The 19,457-nt window shown below is 36.6% G+C and overlaps 2 protein-coding genes and 1 pseudogene across 3 annotated transcripts; all 3 read left to right on the top strand.

Moving 5' to 3' along the window:
• The first annotated feature begins 526 nt into the window (after window positions 1-526).
• On the top strand, window positions 527-2,085 carry LOC137714611 (FBD-associated F-box protein At4g10400-like; annotated as a pseudogene).
• Window positions 2,086-5,275: 3,190 nt separating this feature from the next.
• On the top strand, window positions 5,276-13,593 carry LOC137716351 (polycomb group protein EMBRYONIC FLOWER 2-like). 2 transcript variants are annotated; one of them, XM_068455790.1, is made up of 22 exons: window positions 5,276-5,466; window positions 5,553-5,706; window positions 5,836-5,891; window positions 5,985-6,099; window positions 6,210-6,369; window positions 6,459-6,527; window positions 6,995-7,134; window positions 7,342-7,404; window positions 7,563-7,684; window positions 8,122-8,186; window positions 8,448-8,500; window positions 8,819-8,872; window positions 8,958-9,017; window positions 9,453-9,499; window positions 9,593-9,714; window positions 10,600-10,638; window positions 10,715-10,850; window positions 11,576-11,624; window positions 12,078-12,161; window positions 12,426-12,505; window positions 12,708-12,797; window positions 13,214-13,593. In XM_068455790.1, the coding sequence occupies exons 2-22, from the start codon at window positions 5,581-5,583 to the stop codon at window positions 13,332-13,334; spliced, it is 1,851 nt and encodes a 616-aa protein (XP_068311891.1). In that variant the 5' UTR covers window positions 5,276-5,466; window positions 5,553-5,580; the 3' UTR covers window positions 13,335-13,593. The 2 variants fall into 2 exon arrangements, with proteins under 2 accessions (XP_068311891.1, XP_068311892.1); XM_068455791.1 differs by lacking the exon at window positions 10,600-10,638.
• Window positions 13,594-16,367: 2,774 nt separating this feature from the next.
• LOC137715477 (small ribosomal subunit protein uS14m) lies at window positions 16,368-18,641 on the top strand. The gene is made up of 2 exons (XM_068454818.1): window positions 16,368-16,735; window positions 18,245-18,641. Exon 1 carries the CDS (start codon window positions 16,412-16,414, stop codon window positions 16,721-16,723), a length of 312 nt encoding a protein of 103 aa, XP_068310919.1. The 5' UTR covers window positions 16,368-16,411; the 3' UTR covers window positions 16,724-16,735; window positions 18,245-18,641.
• Window positions 18,642-19,457: the final 816 nt, after the last annotated feature.

The following is a 19,457-nucleotide window of genomic DNA, read 5'->3' as shown; positions in this document are numbered from 1 at the left end:
TCCCAATACTATATGAAAAAAATAAAAATAAAAAATAAACTCATTAATCATTATTTATTTTTGTATCAAATGAATTTTGAAAAATATGTTTTGTTTTGTGCTCCACTCTCATAATTCAGATTTTCTCTTAATAACATGTTTACTTCCGTACCATTACCATCTGTTTCACTGTTTGGATACCAAGAAAACTGCCGAAAACAATAGAGGGATTTTAGTCTTATTCTTTCTGTTGGTTATCTCAACAAAAATATTAAATCTTTATTTTGTTGTTTTTGTTTTCTCAATGAATTTAGTTCCTCAAGAAATGTTCCAATATTGCATTCTTTCCTTCTTGGATCCATTTCTTTTTTTCCATCAAGAAATGGTAAATAGCTATCAGGACATTGTGGTTAAATGCAGAGTTAATGAAAATTCTTGATATGAAATATCGAAGTATGATATGCCAAAAATTTGGCTTATTTACTTCTCCTTTAGATTGTAAAAGTTTGGCTTATCTTTTTTTATAAATTTTTACTGAAAGGTACGAATGGGTTCGATGCCAAAGAATCAAGAGCGAGTGAGTGATAGGATAAGTGCATTACCAACTGAAGTTCTCTGTCATATACTTTCGTTTCTTCCAACTAATTATGCAGTGAGGACCACCGTGTTGTCTAAGAGATGGAAGAACATATGGACTTCCGTTCCCAATCTATACTTTTGTGACGATGATTACCCTGAGGTTAATGATTTTACAGCATTTGTGAATCGAGTACTTGACTCTCATGACTCATCATGGATCCAAAAGTTCCATCTTCATTGTGATGACGACTACTTCGAACCCCCACCTGTTGATCGTTGGATTCACGCTGCAATAGAACGGAAGGTTGTTGAACTTGATCTTTGTGTTAATCACTCAGAACCAGACCAGAATTTCGAATTGCCTCAAAACATTTTCATGTGCGAAACACTAAAAATTTTGGAGCTGCAGTTTCATTTTATTGCCCGTCCTCCTACATCAAAGTGTTTCCCAAATCTCAAGTTCCTCAATGTTGATATTCATCATCCTGATGTTGACTCGGTGGAAAAGGTTTTGCCTTACTTCCCTGTACTGGAAGACTTGGTTATAGATGGATTTCTGGATGATTATGATGTTGAAAGTCTAGATATTAACATCTCTGCACCAGCACTGAAGACGTTAGTATTAAGTTTAGAAATTGAAAATTTTGATGAGGATTTCAAGCTTTGTACTAATTCTCCAAAACTTGAGTCCCTTGACTTCAGGCTGTATGGCTTGTCAAAATTCTCTTTGTCGATCAATGAAAATTCCGTAGTGAAAGCAAAACATTAATCTCCCATACGAAGAACAGCCTAGTGGGTAGTCTGCAGATGTGGAAGATATTCACCAATATGCAGAACACCATGATCGTGCAATTGCGATTTTTAAAGATATCTGTAATGTCAAATACCTGTCTCTTTCAGCTCATAATTTGGAGGTAAGTATCTCTTTTAACTTGTTTCTATACACTACATTGAATTATGCTAACTAAATGGTCAGTTTTTGCATGAATTTATCTGTGATCATTGCTCGAACTTATTTCCACATAGGGTGATTTGCCTGCTTTTGACAATTTGAACCAATTGAAGCTGGTTCTTTTTGACTGATATTACTGGCGATTCCTAACAAAGTTACTCCAGAGATCACCTAATCTAGAACATCTCGTCTTTGAACACAAAGTACAACGCAGTTAAGGCTATAGTACTCCTATTCCAGTAGGCGGCCTGATTTCTGGCGTGTTCGTTGATTGTTATAAAGAGTTTGTGAACTGTTCAGAATGCAACGAAGAAGACTTTGAGCATGAATTTTATCCACCAGAGATTGTGCCTATCTCTCTGTCGTCGCACCTCAAGACTATCACTGTGAACAGATACAAGGGAATGCGGTATGAGGTTCAATTGGTAAAGTACTTGTTAAAGAACGGTGAAGTGCTGAATAAGATGACCATTTCTACAGATGTGACTTCAGATGAACAGAAGAAGGAGTTGTTCGAGGAATTTTTGCTGTTTCAAAGGGGCTCGAAGACGTGTGAAGTTCAAATGCAATTTTAGGCTTGGTATCATATTCTAGGGTTCAAAAAGATTTCCTTTTCGAAACTGTAAAAGAATCATTGGCAGTTTTATTTCCGTGGTGTATTTTCTTATATCAACTTTCAAACACTCTTGTTTTCTGCCTGCTTTTGATAATTAGAGAAAATATTTGGCATAATATATCTGTTAGGCGAGCACTCCGCATTTTACCTCTGTTAATTCTGTTCCTTCATTTTCTTTTGATTTGCTCAAGAGAGCACCCTTTTGACAAACAATTGACACTATTGTGCTTATTTTTTTAGTCTGAAACCTACCTGCTAGGCAAACAGTTAATTGAGTATCGTTTTCGTTTTGTGTTTCACCTGTTTACTTGTTTTTTTTTAGTTCTTGTCAATGGAGCCAGATAGATCCTATCCCATTCCGAAGTCCAATTAACGTCAAAAAATCTCCCATCCTCTCATTATCCGGCCTACCAAATTAATGAGGCAGTAGGCTAAACAATTTTTCAAAAGGGGACGATAATGAATTCGTATCTCACAAAGATAATATCTAGTTATCGTGCTTCGTGGATGAACAATGCTTAAGTCTTCCGTCGAACTATTTGTCACTGAACCCTCTTACTATCTGTTTGGTTACTAAGAAAATTGAGAAATAAGGTTAGAAAATTCAAGTCTTTCCCTTTGTTTGTTTCTGTAGACGGTAAAACTTTCTGATTTTACTATGATTGAAATTATGAGATTTTGATGTTGCAATATATGAAAACTGAATACCAAATGATTATCAAACGATCGCTAAACAAAGCATAAATTGAGACATTTTAAATTTACTTGTTTTTATCATTCATTGTACAGCTATTATAACCCAAAAACAAAGGAAATTTCTGATTTTTTTTTTTTTTTCTGCATCAATTTCTGATTAGCAAAAATAGAGCATATAGATTGACCAAAAAATGAAAAGCCTTTTCTATGTGAAGTTTTTTATACAAAATCTTCTTGACAGTGAATTACCAAGTTAGAAAGTGTGCTGCAACTTGACAATATTTCCTAAAATGCATCAGGTTACAAATGGGTTCGAAGTCTGACAGTCGAGCAAGTTCGAAAAATAGGATTAGTGAACTACCAGATGCAGTTCCTTGTCACATACTTTCCTTCCTTTCAACAAAACATGTTGTGAGTACCAGCGTTTTGTCTACAAGATGGAAGAACATATTTTCTCTTTTCCCAATCTAGACTTCAGCGATCGAGATTTCTCCTCCTCTGCTGACTTTCGGAGTTTGTTGATCGTGTGCTCTTCTTTCGTGACTCATCAACATTCAAAACTTCCGTCTTTTGAATAACTATGCTGATGACTTTTCTCATGTTGATGTTTGGATCCGCACTGCTATTAGGCGTAATGCTGAGGAACTTGATCTTCAGGTTCCATCATCTGATAATTACGAGCAATTTGAATTGCCTAAAAGCATTTTCATGTGCAAAACGCTAATGGTTATGAAGCTGATGACAGATTTTGTTACCAGTATTCCTACATCCGGGTGTTTCCCATGTCCCAAGCTCCTCTATGTTACATTTCATTACCCTCATCCTTGCTCAATGGAAAAACTTTTATCTCAATGCCCTGTACTTGAAGATTTGACCATTGACGATAAGTCTTTCAGACAGTTTTTTGCCTAAACTGAAGAGGTTAAGCATAAGTCTGAGCACTTCATATGAACTTCTAGACAATTTTTTTTTGTTAATGCACCAAATATTGGAAAAGTTGATATCGTGTGAGCAGCTTTTGGAGAGTAAATAATCCCCACTCGAAGCCAAGATTCATCATTATTGGCCTGATCGAGATGATGAAGGTGCCTGTGCCTGCCTTTGATATTTTGAGAAAATTGATTTGACGCTGGTTCTTCACAGCAGTTGTTAGGGGTGGGACATGCTAATAGAGTTGCTCAAGAGATCACCTACTCTACATTCCCTTGTCTTGCAAAATGAGTATGAGTATCGCCACCCCTAAAAATTTGACAAAAGCTCGATGATTAAGCTTCAAGTAAAACGAGATTATGTGGAATCCTCAGATCTTCCATGGAATCCACCAGAGTTTGTTCCTATTTGTTTGACGTCGCACATCAAAGCTATCTCCATGAGGGCATTCAGGGGAAATCCAGATGATCAGATTGAAGTAGCCAAGTATTTGCTAGAGAATGGCCAAGTCCTGCAGAATACGACTATTTTACACTGCCGATCTGTGGGTTAAAAAAATGGTCTTATACGAGAAACTTGTTCTGTTTGAAATGGCTTCAAAGACTTGTCATCCAATACATTTTTTTGGTTTGCTGTGGATGTAGCCAACGGACTCATAAATATTGTTTGAGCTCAAAGCTTGTTCAGTTTCAAGCTTGAACTAAGCCGAGATTGGCTCGTTTATGTATTAAAGCTTGAACCTTAGCTCATTTCTGAAACCAGCTCCAACTTTAATGAAAAATTAAAAATTATTTAAGCAAACACAAATCAACTTATAATAAGACACGTCTCATGATGAATGCTCATTCTTAATAGATGCCTCATCAATGTGAAGAAGGAAAGCCAATACATTTAAACAAACAAAACTACGACCGAGTTAAACATGAATCAAACTCGAGGTATCTCAAAAGGGAATTGTTATTGGCACTCCAAAAATCTTATTCTACATTCCAAACTTTCTATATTTGGAAAGAAAAATACACTTGTAAAGAGTGTAGAATAAGATTTTTGGAGTGCCAATAACGTTTCACATCTCAAAATCCCAAAATTAGTTGAGTTGGACTATAAACGTTGTAGCTGAACTCATAGATTTTTTGGTTTTGGCCAACTGAACTCATAGATCATATCTTCAATTTTTTTAGCTACTTTCTTTGGGATTTCTTGGTCATAATATATATTTTGGTAAAAATCTTGAATATTTTGGTTTGAATTGATAAAATGATTAAAAATTACTCTTCGATTTATAGCCAAGCAAATCACATATCTGTCTATATTACTAAAACGAGAAATGATAACTAAACATTTTTTATTTCATACATATCATTTTATAAAACGTTCGTTGTTATCATTCAACACGTGCGGTGATTATCATTTTTCTTCTTTCTCCAAAATTAAGCTAAAAAAAAACAAAAAAAAAAACAAAAAGGGGACAAGGATTATAAGTATAACTTTTGGTCTGAAAAAAGAGGCAAAGTTGCCAGCTGAGAAAAATGGCAGCGTAACGCAGAGACTGAGTGAGGGAGTCTGGTAGAAGAGAGCGAGCAGCCCATCGCGATTTTCGATGAGGAAGGAAACACCTAGAAGAACCCAAAAGCCAGAAGAAGAATTTCAGACACCAAACCTTCTCCTCCACCCAATCTCTTCGTCTTCAGCTCCAATTCTTCCACCTGGCTCCGTAAGCTCTCGTTTCCTCAACTGGGTTCTCTCTTACTCCTCTGTTGCTGCGACTTTCCGCTAGAAAAATTGAATCTTTGGTTGCAGGTACGCGAGGAGCAGCGGCGGCGGTAACATGTGCCGGCAGGAGGAGCGGGTGCGGATGTCGGCGGAGGAAGAAATTGCGGCGGAGGAGAGCCTCTCTGTCTATTGCAAGCCTGTAGAGTTCTACAACATTCTCCAACGCCGCGCTATTAGAAATGTACTAATTTATTTCGTATTGTTGAGCTAAATTATTTGCATATATGTAACCAATGAACTCGAATGAAATCGAAGATTTATACTTCGGTGGCCACTTTATAATGGGTTTGTGTGCATTTTTCGAATGTAGCCGGCATTTCTTCAAAGATGTTTGAGCTACAAAATAGAGACCAAGCACAGAAGGAGGTAATGGCAGCAATTAAAATTTGAACTTTTGTGTCTATACAAGTGTGTGCTAGTTTTTTTTTACTGACTGGGTTGGTGTTGGTTGAAATTTAGGATACAAATGACGGTTTCCATTTCGATGAATGAGAAGGAAGGTGTACAGACCCATAATCTCTTTCCTTTGTATGTGTTTTTGGCCAGACTAGTTCCTGATGTTGCGGTTCCAGAGGTATGTCCATGTATGTTTTTAGTTTTCGAACTGTTAATCAATGTGTTACTTTGTTCCGGTTTCATTTTCATGTATATGATAAGAGTTCTGTCTTGGAATGTATGAACAAGTATTCTGCTACATATCGATTCAGTCGAGCTTGCATGTTAAGCAATTCCACTGGGGTTTATGGGAGTAGTCAACTTCAAGCAAATTTTATTCTGCCTGACATTAATAAGCTAACACTGGAGGCTAAATCTGGCTCACTTGCAATCTTGCTCGTCAGCTTTGGTACGTTTTTGTGAAATTTTGTTGGTATGGAAACCTTTTTTATGTGGATGTCATCGAAATGTTTGGGCTCATATATTAGTTCATTGTAGTGGGAGCACAAAATCCATTTCGTGGAATCAATTTATCCAAGGGTCCTGTGGATATGTCTTCTTTCCCTTGTAAGTTAAAGCTTTACTTGCTAAGCTCTTTCACATGTTTGAATTTTGTTACGTTCTTTAACAGATTAAAATTTAAAACTGTGACAGGTCTGACATAATTTTGCAATTTTGATTTCTTTAGTAAACTTTAAGTTCTACATGATGCTGTCACATTACTATATGTAGAGACCAGATGTTTAACTATATGACCCATTTGCAGCTCCCTAAATTTTTTAATTTCTGATTTATTTTACCAGCTTTAAAAATAAGATAGGACGAGTACACTCTATGTCATGCCCTTGTCTAAACTATGTGAATAAATGTTTCTTCACACCAAGATATGTGGAGTGAAAGATGAAGCATTCTTTGTACCTTGTAATATTGAGAATTATTTTACCGAATTTAATCTTCTTTCTTACGAGATTGATTACTCAAATCAGTTCTATTTTTATTCTGGTTCTAAATTCACTGTCAATTTTGCTTGACAGCAAATGCAGGAGGATATTGTCTATGGAGCAAGATACCACTTGAATTACTTTATATCTCTTGGGAGAATTCTCCTAATTTTCGTTTGGGACAGAGAGCCGAGGTGATTTCAACGATTGACATGCGCTCTTGCTTCTTGAAGGTATGGCATCAGTACCCTGACTATTGATTAACTATTTGTAATTTTCTTGACTAAGAGCTCCTGGTTAACAATGTGCTAAACCTTATGACATTGTAGCTGTCAAAATAATTTAGTTTTTCTCCAATCTCTTATTCGTGATTGGACCTGTATACTTGTAGACCTTCTCTTTTTCCACTTTCAGTTGATTTAGTCTTTTCCCTATTGCAGTTGAGCTGTTTAAATGAGGACAAGTGCCTTATGATTGCAACTCCTCATAATCCAGAAACTGTTGTATGTTCTTTTCTCAGTGTTTTCTTCTTAGATCAATAATTTGAATCTCTCCTCTCTCTCTAGGCACGGAACGTACATGTATGTGTATTCAACATTCTCTTCTTGGCAACTGTTGCTGATGAATATCTGTTACTTTTGGTTGCTTGGGCCTTTCAAAGGTCATTTCTCAGCTAGTGCAGGTCACCATTTCTGCAGAGGAATTGGGTGCTAGGGAAAAATCTCCTTATAGTACTTACATATGTAGTGACATTCCTTCTTCATCGTTGCCTCATATCATTCGGTAATTTTCATCTCTCATCAAGTAAATTTGCCTGTTCACGTCATTCTGTTATTCCTTCTAACTTTTTGCTTCCCTGAAATTGTTGTTATCGGATACTGGTTTTTGTTTGATCGTTTATAAAACTTAGTTTTTGGGTCACTACTTGTATTTTATAATTTTCTTGTTTCAGTCTAAATTGAAAGAGTTGATCATTAGTCTTGGTATTTTTCCATAAGAACAGACTCTATGAACTTAATTTGGATATACTCCCACAAAACTTCTTATACTTCATTGTCTTGCTTGCAAATGGGTGATTTGTCGTGCTATTCATGGAGAGTACAAAATCTGTGTGATCTTAAGCTGATTTTAATGAGGATTTTATTTTTATATCAGTATGTATATGTCTATGTTTGAGCTCTTGGCGATATGCTTAAATATTTGTTACTTGTGTTGTCCAGGTTAAGGGCAGGAAATGTGATTTTTAATTATAGATACTACAACAATACATTGCAACGGACAGAAGGTATTAATGATATCCTATAATTGTTGGCAACTTCCAAATTTTCGTTATGCGACATGTTGGCAGCTTAAAGTTAAAATAAGGGAATTGGTAATTTTATTCTATACTTCCATTTCCTTGTCAATAAAGACGAAAAAATGTTTTTGTATTCCAATTAATATGTTTTTTCTTCTTCCTCACATTCTTCAACCAATTAATATATTTTTGTATACCAATGAATACGCATTCCCTTGTTTGTGAAATAATCCTTTGTTCATCTTGCAGTCACCGAAGATTTTTCTTGTCCATTTTGCTTGGTTAGGTGTGCAAGCTTCAAGGTGCATCTTTCTGCCAAAATCTGTTTTTTATTGTATATTGATAACTAATTACTTCACATATTAACAAATTAGGCTTTAGGAAAAATAACAAATTATCATGGTCTCAAAGCAGAAGGTCTCGTTCTCAAATTGTGCCACTCAATTCCACTTTAAAATAAAAATTGTACATGCCCTCTCGTAGTTGAAGTCTTGGTACACATAGAATTGATCCTAATAGCTTAAGCTTGTGGGAAAAGTAGGAGTGTGGCAATCTGAAATTGAACCAATAGATAGTGCATTTATGACTGATGCTTAAAATCTTTTCAATCTTTTTTGTAGGGTCTGAGACATCATTTGTTCTCATCACACGATCTCTTCAACTTTGAATTTTGGGTTAGTATTCTGTGAGAACCTTAGTGGGATTATATTCATTTAATTATGGTAGACCAATGGCTATTAAAATGATGATTATTTATAGGTAACCGAAGAGTATCAAGCTGTAAATGTGTCTGTGAAAACTAATAATTGGAGATCTGAGGTATGTGTTCTTCTATTATTTGAGCGATAGAGCAAAATAACATTTCTCAGCGATCAAGTTCTGTATTAAGTATTAGCAACCATATTTCATTCCATTCAGTAAAATTTAATGTTACATTGTGTGTGTATATTGTTACCTGAGGAATTGGGCAAGTCCCATACAAGGTTGCTGCCCCAATCATGAGTTGTCCTATGTTTAATTTGGAATTAGATTAGGGCAAATGTCATCATGATATAATCTTTTCTAGTTTCTTTGGACATATACATGTTGAAATAGTAAAGATGGTGTTGGCTGCTGAAGACGACAGATGAAACGACTATTATGCCAATTTATGAATTGTAGTTAACTTTGAGAATACATAATCTTAAAAAACAGATGGTAGTGGTACAAAATAAAAAAATATGCAGAAATTTAGATCTTATTTTTTCTCTTCAGATTGTTGCTGATGGTGTTGATCCTAAGCTACAAGTATTCTCCTTTTGGTAAGTTTTCTCTTCTTTATTGGCCCATATGTCATTTTATTTGAGATATATGAATGCCTTAAACTGAAAGGAGTAAGCTCATGCATTTCCCAGCTCAAAGCCACTACGACGCAGAAGACCCAAGAGCCTATATCAAAATGCAAAGCACGTACATCCTCACGTCTTAGAGTCTGACTTTCCTTCTGGACTTTGTGAGCTTTTGGACAAGGCCGATGGTACATGTTATTTCTCATGTTCACATAAACTATCTGAATTGACTACTTGATCGATTATTATTAAAAATTTGAGAAAGTAGAAGGTGCTGAGCTCTCTTTGTTTCCCCTTTATATGTATTTTGCAATGTTATACTTTGGGTGGGTGTTTGTTGTTTTAAAGTCAATGGAGGTTAGACAACCAAAAATGACAAAAAAGATGGAATCAATAAGGCTTTTTGAACTCTTTGTCAAAGATTCGAACTGTCTTTTAGCTAAGAATTATTTTCTCTGGAATTATATGGGAAAGATATATCTTAGTAATGGTGAAGACTTGAATAAGTATTAATTCCTTGCAAAATAAGTGTATGGTCCAAAAATTATGGATCAGCCAATCCTCTTGTGTGTCTTGACTAGTTGATTGGATTATTGTTAGGAACCCAAAGTGTTCCTGACATAGTTAATCTGAACATGTCCTGCAACATGAAATTGCAAGCTCCAGACTGCAGATGAAATATCATTGTTCTCCTGGAGACCTATGTAGTAACTCCTTCAGGTGCCTGTAAAGCATCCATCGAATATTATTTTCTACGAGAATTCACTTAAATTAGGACTGAATAATGGAGCAGTGTCTCTATTAGACTTGCTTTGGAGTGACACGAATAGCTATTCTTGTTGAGAATCCTATTAGAAATGACCCTACCAAATGTTTGTAACACATAGTTAACTTTTTCTATTTTTACGTTGAGAAGAACATATTGAGTTAAGGGTGCATTGTAATTTTTTTTCCTTACCTAATGTCTGAAAAGAATTTTGGAGTCTATTATTCTTTTAGGCAGATTGAACTAATATTTCTTAATGCAATCCTTTTCCGGATATTGTCGTCAAACACTCAACTTCTTTGCTCAGATGCTCATTCTAGTAGAGGTGATAAGGCTAGAATATCAGGTAGGAGTAATCTGCATAATGATACGGTTGGTGCTGCTGTCTCTGCAATTTGTTTGATCCAGCTTTAATGTTGCAGGGTTTTCAAGCTCCACACTACAGTCATATGGTGATCCTGGTTGCGTTCAATCAGTATCGGGAAACAATTTTGCACCTCCAATGCTTCTGTTCGCAAAGACAAGAAAGTTATCTGTTGAGCGCCCAGACCCTAGAAAGTATCTCTCTCTCTCTCTCTCACATGAAATACTGCAGTGTAATTACTTATGGGTGGATATGATTCTCATCAAAGCCAAATGTATGAGGTTTTACCTGTCCTTCAGCTACCAATCTATGGCTTCGCATGTGCTTAGATCCATCATATGTTGCTTGGATGCATGGCTACTCATTCTTAATAAAACTAACAAAATTCTGGTAGCACTGTCCAACAACTTCCTGAACCTGAACCATATGAAGCAACTGACTTAAAGTGACCTGAACTGGTTATTTGGTTTGGTTCAGTTCCTATTTTCCTGAAACCAAAAGGATTGGTTCAGCAAAACTTGATAAAACAAACCTGAATGGATGAATAGCTCTGTTGAGCTTGTGCATGCATGTGAATTTGAACCTTAATAGATGGATGCTGACCGTTGCTCCCAAACTGCTCTGATGTTAACTTGTCAATCTACACACACACGCACATGCATGCACAAACACACATGCATGCGCACACACAGGCACACCCTCTGAACTGATCATGTGTGGACAGGCTGTGTTTTCACTTGCCAATTGATCAGCAGTCTTCATGCCAATGTATCAGCAGTGTAATACTTTCCATTAAAGTTAGTTTTCAATTATTTTAAAATGAGTTCTTTAAGAAAATACTGTGCATGTCGATTATTAGTCTTGCATGTGGCCACATATGAATATGGTTTTTATCTAGAAGTTTTCTCTATATTTTCAGCTGTGCCCTCCTGCGGAAGAGAAAGTTCTTTCACTCACATAGGGCCCAGGTGAGAATAACTTATGTGATGAATGCATCACCGAACGGTGATTAAGCTTTGTGAATTTTTCAGTTATCATATACTCTGAGTGTCATATATGGAAGCCTTTGTGAATTTGCCAATTTTTCTTTCCCTGGTGTATGAACGGGAGAGCAATCTGATTTTTGGGCCTCCACCTTACTATTATTTCTTTTCTTTAGCACGTGTTCTGTCACAGTAAATTATTCTTTCCCTTAGCACTTGCACTTGTATCAGAAGTCTGTAACTGCTATGGTATGACTCTATATTAGTATAATCATTGAGGGCTGCTAGTAACGGTTGCCATATCGGCCGCTTGCTCAGTTGCTAGCTTCAAAGGCCAACAGGTGTCAATAGTTTAGTTTCTTTTTGGCTGATATATTTAAATGACACTACTTAGAATATGCGGCACTGAATTTCTAATTATTATTTTTATGCTTGAAGCCGATGATGTTGGAACAAGTTTTGTCAGATCAGAATAGTGAGGATGAGGTTGATGATGACGTTGCTGATCTTGAAGACCGAAGGGTATAAAACCGAACCTCTCGCTTGTGCAATATCATATGTTTCTTAGACAACTGACTTTCAGTCAGACAAGACCTTTATTAATGGCTAATCGAACCATCGAGGAAAATATTTTCTTGCCATCTAGACTTTTTTATTTTCTTTGCATTCCTGTGCACTGATGGATCTGCGTTGAACATATGGAAGCTTATTTGGGAATATGTTAGCAGCACTTTACATTGACTTGGCATCTAGCAAATGAATAAGTGGTATTTTACTCTATTGTAGATGCTTGATGATTTTGTTGATGTGACTAAAGATGAGAAGCAAATGATGCATATGTGGAACTCCTTCGTGAGGAAGCAACAGTAATTTCTCTACACTCAATTCTTTTAATTACAACCGTTGATATCATGGCACGTCTGGTAGGGCTCTTCATTTGCATGAATAATGCTCAATGATGGACAAGCACCAGACCAAGAGAAAAACGGTCAACTTCATTTTCTTATAAGGAAAAACATTAGTTTTCTCTTGATTCTTTACGTGAATTATTTTGTGTAATTATGGCAGGGTATTGGCTGATGGTCATATTCCTTGGGCATGTGAGGCATTTTCGAGATTGCACGAGCATGATCTTGTCAAATCCCCTGCTCTGATATGGTATTAATCGCACTCGTTTGATTGTTAGTTCCCTCGAATTTGTTGCATCTAGTCATTAACAACCCCCTCTTATCTAATTTTTGTATTGCATTTCTAACAAATTAAGCCTGAGTTCCATGAACTTAAAAGTCCCTCGTTCAAACGCAACATTAGGGATTATATGTACAGTGGCGTTCAAATGTGAACCTAGTATAATTTAAACTTTTTTCATTCTTTGCCCTGAAGTTTAAGGACTTTACCTTCTGCTATGAACAGGTGAATCGTATTATAAGATTTAACACATCTGTACAAAGTGATTTTGTCTTTGCATCATCCCTCCCCCTATCCAGCAAAAGCGATCCGGAAAACAACTAGTATTATCATGCTTTGCTTTTGATTGTATTTCGCGAATCTCAAATGACGAATCACTTTGGCAGGTGTTGGAGATTATTTATGATCAAATTGTGGAATCACGGTCTCCTTGATGCACGCACCATGAACAACTGTAACATTATTCTTGAACAATGTCAAAGCCCGGCTTCAGAACCCCAAAGTTAAAAGAGATTGTTTTGTTCATTAGAGTCGGGCACCTTCTTACTACTGTGCTGATCTTGGTGCCTGCATTTTGTACGATGTGTTCTTATTTCGTAGTTTGCTTTTTCCATGCTTATTTTCTTGTTGTAATCAGCCGTATGCGATTTTCCAGAAGAATGTAGAACTGTACCATATCCATGTATCTTTAACCAGAGAAAATATGTAAGTAGAAACTATGGGCAAATAAATTCCAATCAATTTCTTACAAAAAGAATTCACCCTCTTTCTTTTGTGTGATTTAGTGTTCAGCTTATATTTTCATTGCTTTTTCAATTACTTAATTAAGAATCCTTTTAGCTAGAAATGTAAATGTTCCTATGCTTGTAAGTGTCTTTACCCACAAATTGTGGCTCAATTTCAATAAAATTGGTAGAGCTTGGTAGTTTTCTTTAATATGAACAGTTTTGATTATAAACACGAAGTACTGTGAATCCGACACGAAGAATTGTGAGCAGGAATTCTTACTCATTTTTAAGTAGTCAAGCATTATCCGGACATAATTGTCATTTTCAACTCAATATTTTGTAATGAATACAATGTATATATGGACTTGGACAAGGGGTTACGTAATTAGTTTTCACACACTAATTTAGTGACTTGACACTAAATAAAACCTACACCAATTTCCATCCTCCCAAACAAGTTTCTAAGTTGAACCCCTCTCTTATGTTCTCTCAAAAATCTCACACAAGAAGTAGTACTGGAAGCATCAATGGCTAGTTGTGTTGCACCAAGTGCTGTCTTGGTGTGCATAGTAAGTACATGGGCATGGAGGGTGCTGAACTGGAGACACCAAGGAGAGCTCAACGATGCTCGAACAAGCACAATCCAAACCCATCAAACTCTCTTGCTGCCAAAGAGGGCATTAACGAATGGGATTGTTTGGTGGCCAAAGAGGGGTCATGTGAGTTGGATGTGTGGCCTTGGCTGCAGAGTTCGACATGCGATGTGATTTCACGAGCAGCATTTGGAAGTAACTATGAAGAGGGAAGGAGAATATTTCAACTACTGAAAGAGCAATCGAAATTTTTTATAGCAATTTTTGGAAGTGTTAACATTCCAGGATGGGGGTAAAATTTGAATCGTCTTTCATTGGGAAAAAAAATTACAAAATTTACATCTTACTGCCTCTATAACAATAAATTATTTCATCAAGAACTCGGGGGTAATGAGTCATAAAAGTAGTGTGAGAGATGGGTGAGGTCATGACATGGATAGTGGTGGGTCTCAATGTTAGGGGCAATGGGGTATGTGAGTTTTATTGTGTCTGGAGTCACACGGACACCGAAATTTCTCATCTATAACAGCCTAGTTTACAAATGTCACAATAATCGGTGAAACACACTTAATCTTCTTGACGTCTTCCAAAAAAATTGAAGTAGTGTTTTTTTTGTGCAGGTTTCTACCAACCAAAATGAACAAGAGGATGAAGGAAGTTAATTGAGATATAGAAGGTTTACTCATGGGTATTACAGACAGAAGAGAGAAGATGATCAAGTGAGGTGAAGGTACTAAAGATGACTGATTGGGTATAGTTTTGGAGTCCAACTTGGAAGGAAATTGAGGAGCATGGGGACAACAAAAACATTGGAATGAGCATTGAAGATGTGATTGAAGAGTGAAAGCTGTATTACTTTGCTGGGCAAGAGACCACTTCAGTGTTGCCTGTTTGGGCAATGGTTTTACCAAGTCAAAATCAGAATTGGCAAACTCGAGCACAAGAAGAAGTTTTGCAAGTCTTTGGAAGCACTAAACCAACTTTTGATGCGCCAAGTCACCTTAAAGTTGTAAGTGTATATTTATTTTATTCTATTCTATTAAGAGAAGAGGGCTTATCAACTTTTTGCTCCCTTTTTTTTCAATTTTGCCCTCACTTTTGAATACACAATGTTGACATGAGGAGGGTAAAATAGTAATTTTGTACCTTTTGACAAAGTGTGTGCTCATCTTCTAGCGTATATATATGGAAAAGGATCTTAGGAATCCTAGGGATCCCATGATCGTAATCGTGCATCGTACATCATGCGGTCATAAATAATTTTAAATTTTAAAATTAAATATAAATAATGACTAACGAAAACTAACCGCATAATATACGATGAACGACCACGGGATCCCTATGATCCCTATATATATAGTTCCTTTATGCAAATAGATTCCCATTTTTTTCAAAAGATGGGGATTATGTATGGGGTCCACTTCACGTCGAACTTCAACGATCCGAACCGTCTATTTTGTAAGTCTCGATTCATAAATCATTTTTGAAAAAATTCAATTCAATCAGAAACCATTTGCCTATTTAATTATCAAGATAAAATTTAATTGTTTCTTATATAACAAAGTATTCGTTAATTTCTTTGAACCCAATTCGATTTAGCTAATATTTTGCAAGGATGATCTATGAGGTGCAACTTGAAAAATAGACAGTTCGGATCGTTAAAGTTCGATATAGTATAAATTCCACAACTAATTCCTATTTTTATAAAAAAAATGGGATCCTTTCCCTTAAGGATTTCCCATATATAGACACACTCTAATTTGTAAGTTTCTTTTTTTAAATTTTAACATGAAACACGTAGGTCTCAAGCAAATTAATCTCCCATCTTTCAGATGATAACGATGGAACGCTATTTGTTGCGTTATCAACGAAATTAGCCATGTGACTGAAAGCACTGGAGATTATTGTTAAAAGTGCAGAAGAGAAAGACACCAATTTGAAGTTGGGAATTTTAACGAAAAATTCTGGTACTGGTTATTTTAACGAAATATCATATTTTTATACTAAAAAGTCAATACTGGTACAATTTATTTTGTTCTTATTGTTAAAACTCAAAATTTTCAAGCCATTTTCATTAGTTTTTCTTTTGAAATATGAATGGCGCCTTTTAGTGTAAATCTTTTTGCTTGGGCTTCTAGTATTCGTTTCATAAAAGCCTGTCGTAAAAATCCGACCCGGTTTGACAGGTCTCCAAAGCTTAAAACCCTAGGCCCCGACACCAACAAAAATCAGAGAATGTGCCATTTGACCCAAAAGAGCAACGATGTCAGTGTCTGAAGAAAATGCTAACATCCGAGACCACCACCGCCGCTTGCTGGCGGCGAAATACGAGCTAAGGCGGAACCTATACAAGGCCCTCTGCAAGGACCCAAGCCTTCCCAGCGATCTGCGCGAGGAGAACCGCTTCAAGCTCTCCAAGCTGCCCCGGAACAGCTCCTTCACCCGCGTCAGGAACCGCTGCATCTTCTCCGGCCGCGCACGCGCCGTCTACGAGACCTTCCGTATGTCCCGTATCGTTTTCCGTGCTCTCGCCTCCAAAGGCATGCTTAATGGCGTTAAGAAAGCGTCTTGGTAGCCTCCCAAAACGGTAAGTTCTCAAGCTCTTCGTTTCCATTGTTCTCTCTCTTTTTTGTTTGCAATTTCTTCGCTTTCAGAAATGGGTTTTGCGATGGTCTGCTAATTTTTACGTTTTTGAATATTTATGTGTCATTTGTTCGTTACCGCAATCGGTTTCTTACGGAAATCAAAACTTTAGTGCTGTGGAAGAGATTTGATGCTGAGGAAATGGCGAAAATGTTTAATTGTGAAATGAAAACCTTGGTAATTATCAAGAAGCTAAGTTTTTAGAGTTGTACAAGTTTCGGTTGCGAGCGTCATAGTCTTAAAATGTCAATGTGTATGAGGTTTCTTAGATTTCTTTGCCAAGCCTGTTGCCAGCAATGTCGACAGGTTGTTTACACAAGCTTGAAAATTGGCCGTCTTGGATGGTAATTGTCACCATTTCTACAAGTTTGTTGTGGTATTTGAAAACGATGGAATTGGAAATAGGGTCTAATTAGAAGAAAGGAAATAGTGGCCCGAAACAGAGAAGTAGCTTTTAGGCTCGATAGTTAACTTTCAGGAGAAATAGAGAAAGAAACTGTATGCGAATGCGAATAGTTTCTGTTGCAGATGCTTCTTTTAAACAATAAAATGGCTTCTGCTTCCAAATACACTAGACTTAGCAATCTGTACGGAATTTTTCAAAGGGGAAAGGTTATGAACTGGAGGAACTTAATAGTTTGTGCTTGGACGAAACAAAGGTAAAATTCTGATTGCACTAGAAGTCAGTTTTCTTGAATCATCTAGTAGTGTTGACATCACTCAAATTTCATTTAGCAGTGGTGGAATTCTCGTCCCCTCGCCCCTTTTGTTTCTTTTTTTTTTTTTTTTTTTTCTGTGGCTCCAATAATTATTTTGAACAAGTCTCTAGGATTCGATAATGACTTTATAATGTTATGGCGGTTGATGTGCCGAGTGCTGTTAGACGACTTCTATTTAAAGCATGAATAATTTATCCTTTTGTTGCTCATTTCCAGGAATAATTACTTAGGTGTATCATTTTGATATCTGTAAATTAAGTACTCAATAAGGAGATTGAGTTCCGAGATTCGGTGGCTAGTGTTTTGACCTTCTTTGTGAAGGTTGCATTAACTGCTCATGTTTACCATTTGATAACAGAGGTATGCAGGGATATATTACACTATATTGATTAACAGGGTAACGCTGGCTGTCTAGAAATAGTGCTCGTTATCATGTGATGACGAACAATATTTGCAATGTCAGAAGCAGGACTTATTAACATTGTGTAATTCACCGTCCTTATCTCTTATCTGCCTGTCCTATCTGATCTGTTTTGCTTGATCTTGTTAATTTGCTGCTTTGGCAATTCGGTGTAATTGACTCTTGGTTTTTCGTTTAATTAATTTCTGATTTCTCCAGACCGATAGAACCTCCCATACTAAGTTTCCGTTGTTCTCTTTCAGTTCACTGTTGGAACTTACGACTCTACTTTCTGTTAGTGACCTTTTCTATTCATCGCTTGTTTTCGTTGCAGATTGCTGATAAGACTGCAGAAGTCAGTAAAGTTCATATCTTACTGATCGGAATACGACAGACTGGTCATTCCCTTCTACTTCTGGTTATGGTAAAAAGTATTACGTTTATTGGTGTTGAATAAAAGTTTTAGGCTTAACGATTTGAAAGTTGCGCCTACATTGTTTTTGAGTCGAAGTATGGAACAGAGCGTGTGTGCTTCTTTGTGCACGTAAACATTGTTCGTAGGAGAGGAAACTAACAACTTTTAGATCAGAAACAAAGGAAGAAGCTTTTGAGCTCTACTTTGAATTGCTTGATCATTTCATTAAGATCCTCATGGATCATAATATAACTCAAGGTGCTTAATACACATGACAGCCTACTCTGGAGGGGTAGTTCTGGATGATGGCCCTGAATGCCTAATCTCGCTTTATCCGCTCCTACCGGAAAATGACGTGTTAAGCTTACTCTTAATCCGAAAAGCACCAAAAGAAAAGAATTTGTATACAGGTAGAGCACATGATAATTAAACTTGTCAAAACTAGCATTTCGATTGATAATATGCTACACGTCATGATCGGAATAAGAAGATTGTGTCAAATATGTTAGATGGCCACTCTGTTTTGTAAAAAAATTGTCGATGGCCGTCCCAACTGCCAGTATACATGAGACTTCCTAGTAGTTCTAGGCATGTAGTTTACAACCTTATCTATCGTGCGATTCAACCTAGGCAACCCAGCAACCATGCTGGGGAAGAAGCTAATCTACAGTGTCCCAAAGCAGTTAATTGCAGTACAATACTCTTGATCAAGTCTCATAACTTGACTGGTAACAGTAGGCTTCTTGGTATGTCCTTTAGGACTACAGAGATTTAAGCTACCTTAGTGCCCAGTTTAGGTAAATGAATTGGCTTATTTTGCCATCGGGAAAGGCCGAAGGAGTTCGTGTATCAGGTCAAGGGAAAGCGGGGACGAGCAAACGAAGGGGTCGGGTTAAACTGTAATTTAGCCGGTGGAATTGGGCCGCTCCACAATCTGAACATATGATCCAATCTAACCCATTTAATTTTTTTTTTTTTCTTTTTAACCAACGGACCTATCTAAATATGCTTATCTAATAAGCACTTCTACTCATAAGTGATTTTGCAAGTTTTTTTTCTAAGAAGAATGTAAAAAAAATTTATTAATAATTGAAGCTTTTTATTTGTAGTCAGAGATTGGAAGCATATACGA

The sequence above is a fragment of the Pyrus communis genome, chromosome 14, assembly GCF_963583255.1.
Source record: "Pyrus communis chromosome 14, drPyrComm1.1, whole genome shotgun sequence".
Taxonomy (NCBI): Eukaryota; Viridiplantae; Streptophyta; class Magnoliopsida; order Rosales; family Rosaceae; genus Pyrus; species Pyrus communis.
This window is presented reverse-complemented; position numbering and strand designations above follow the sequence as displayed.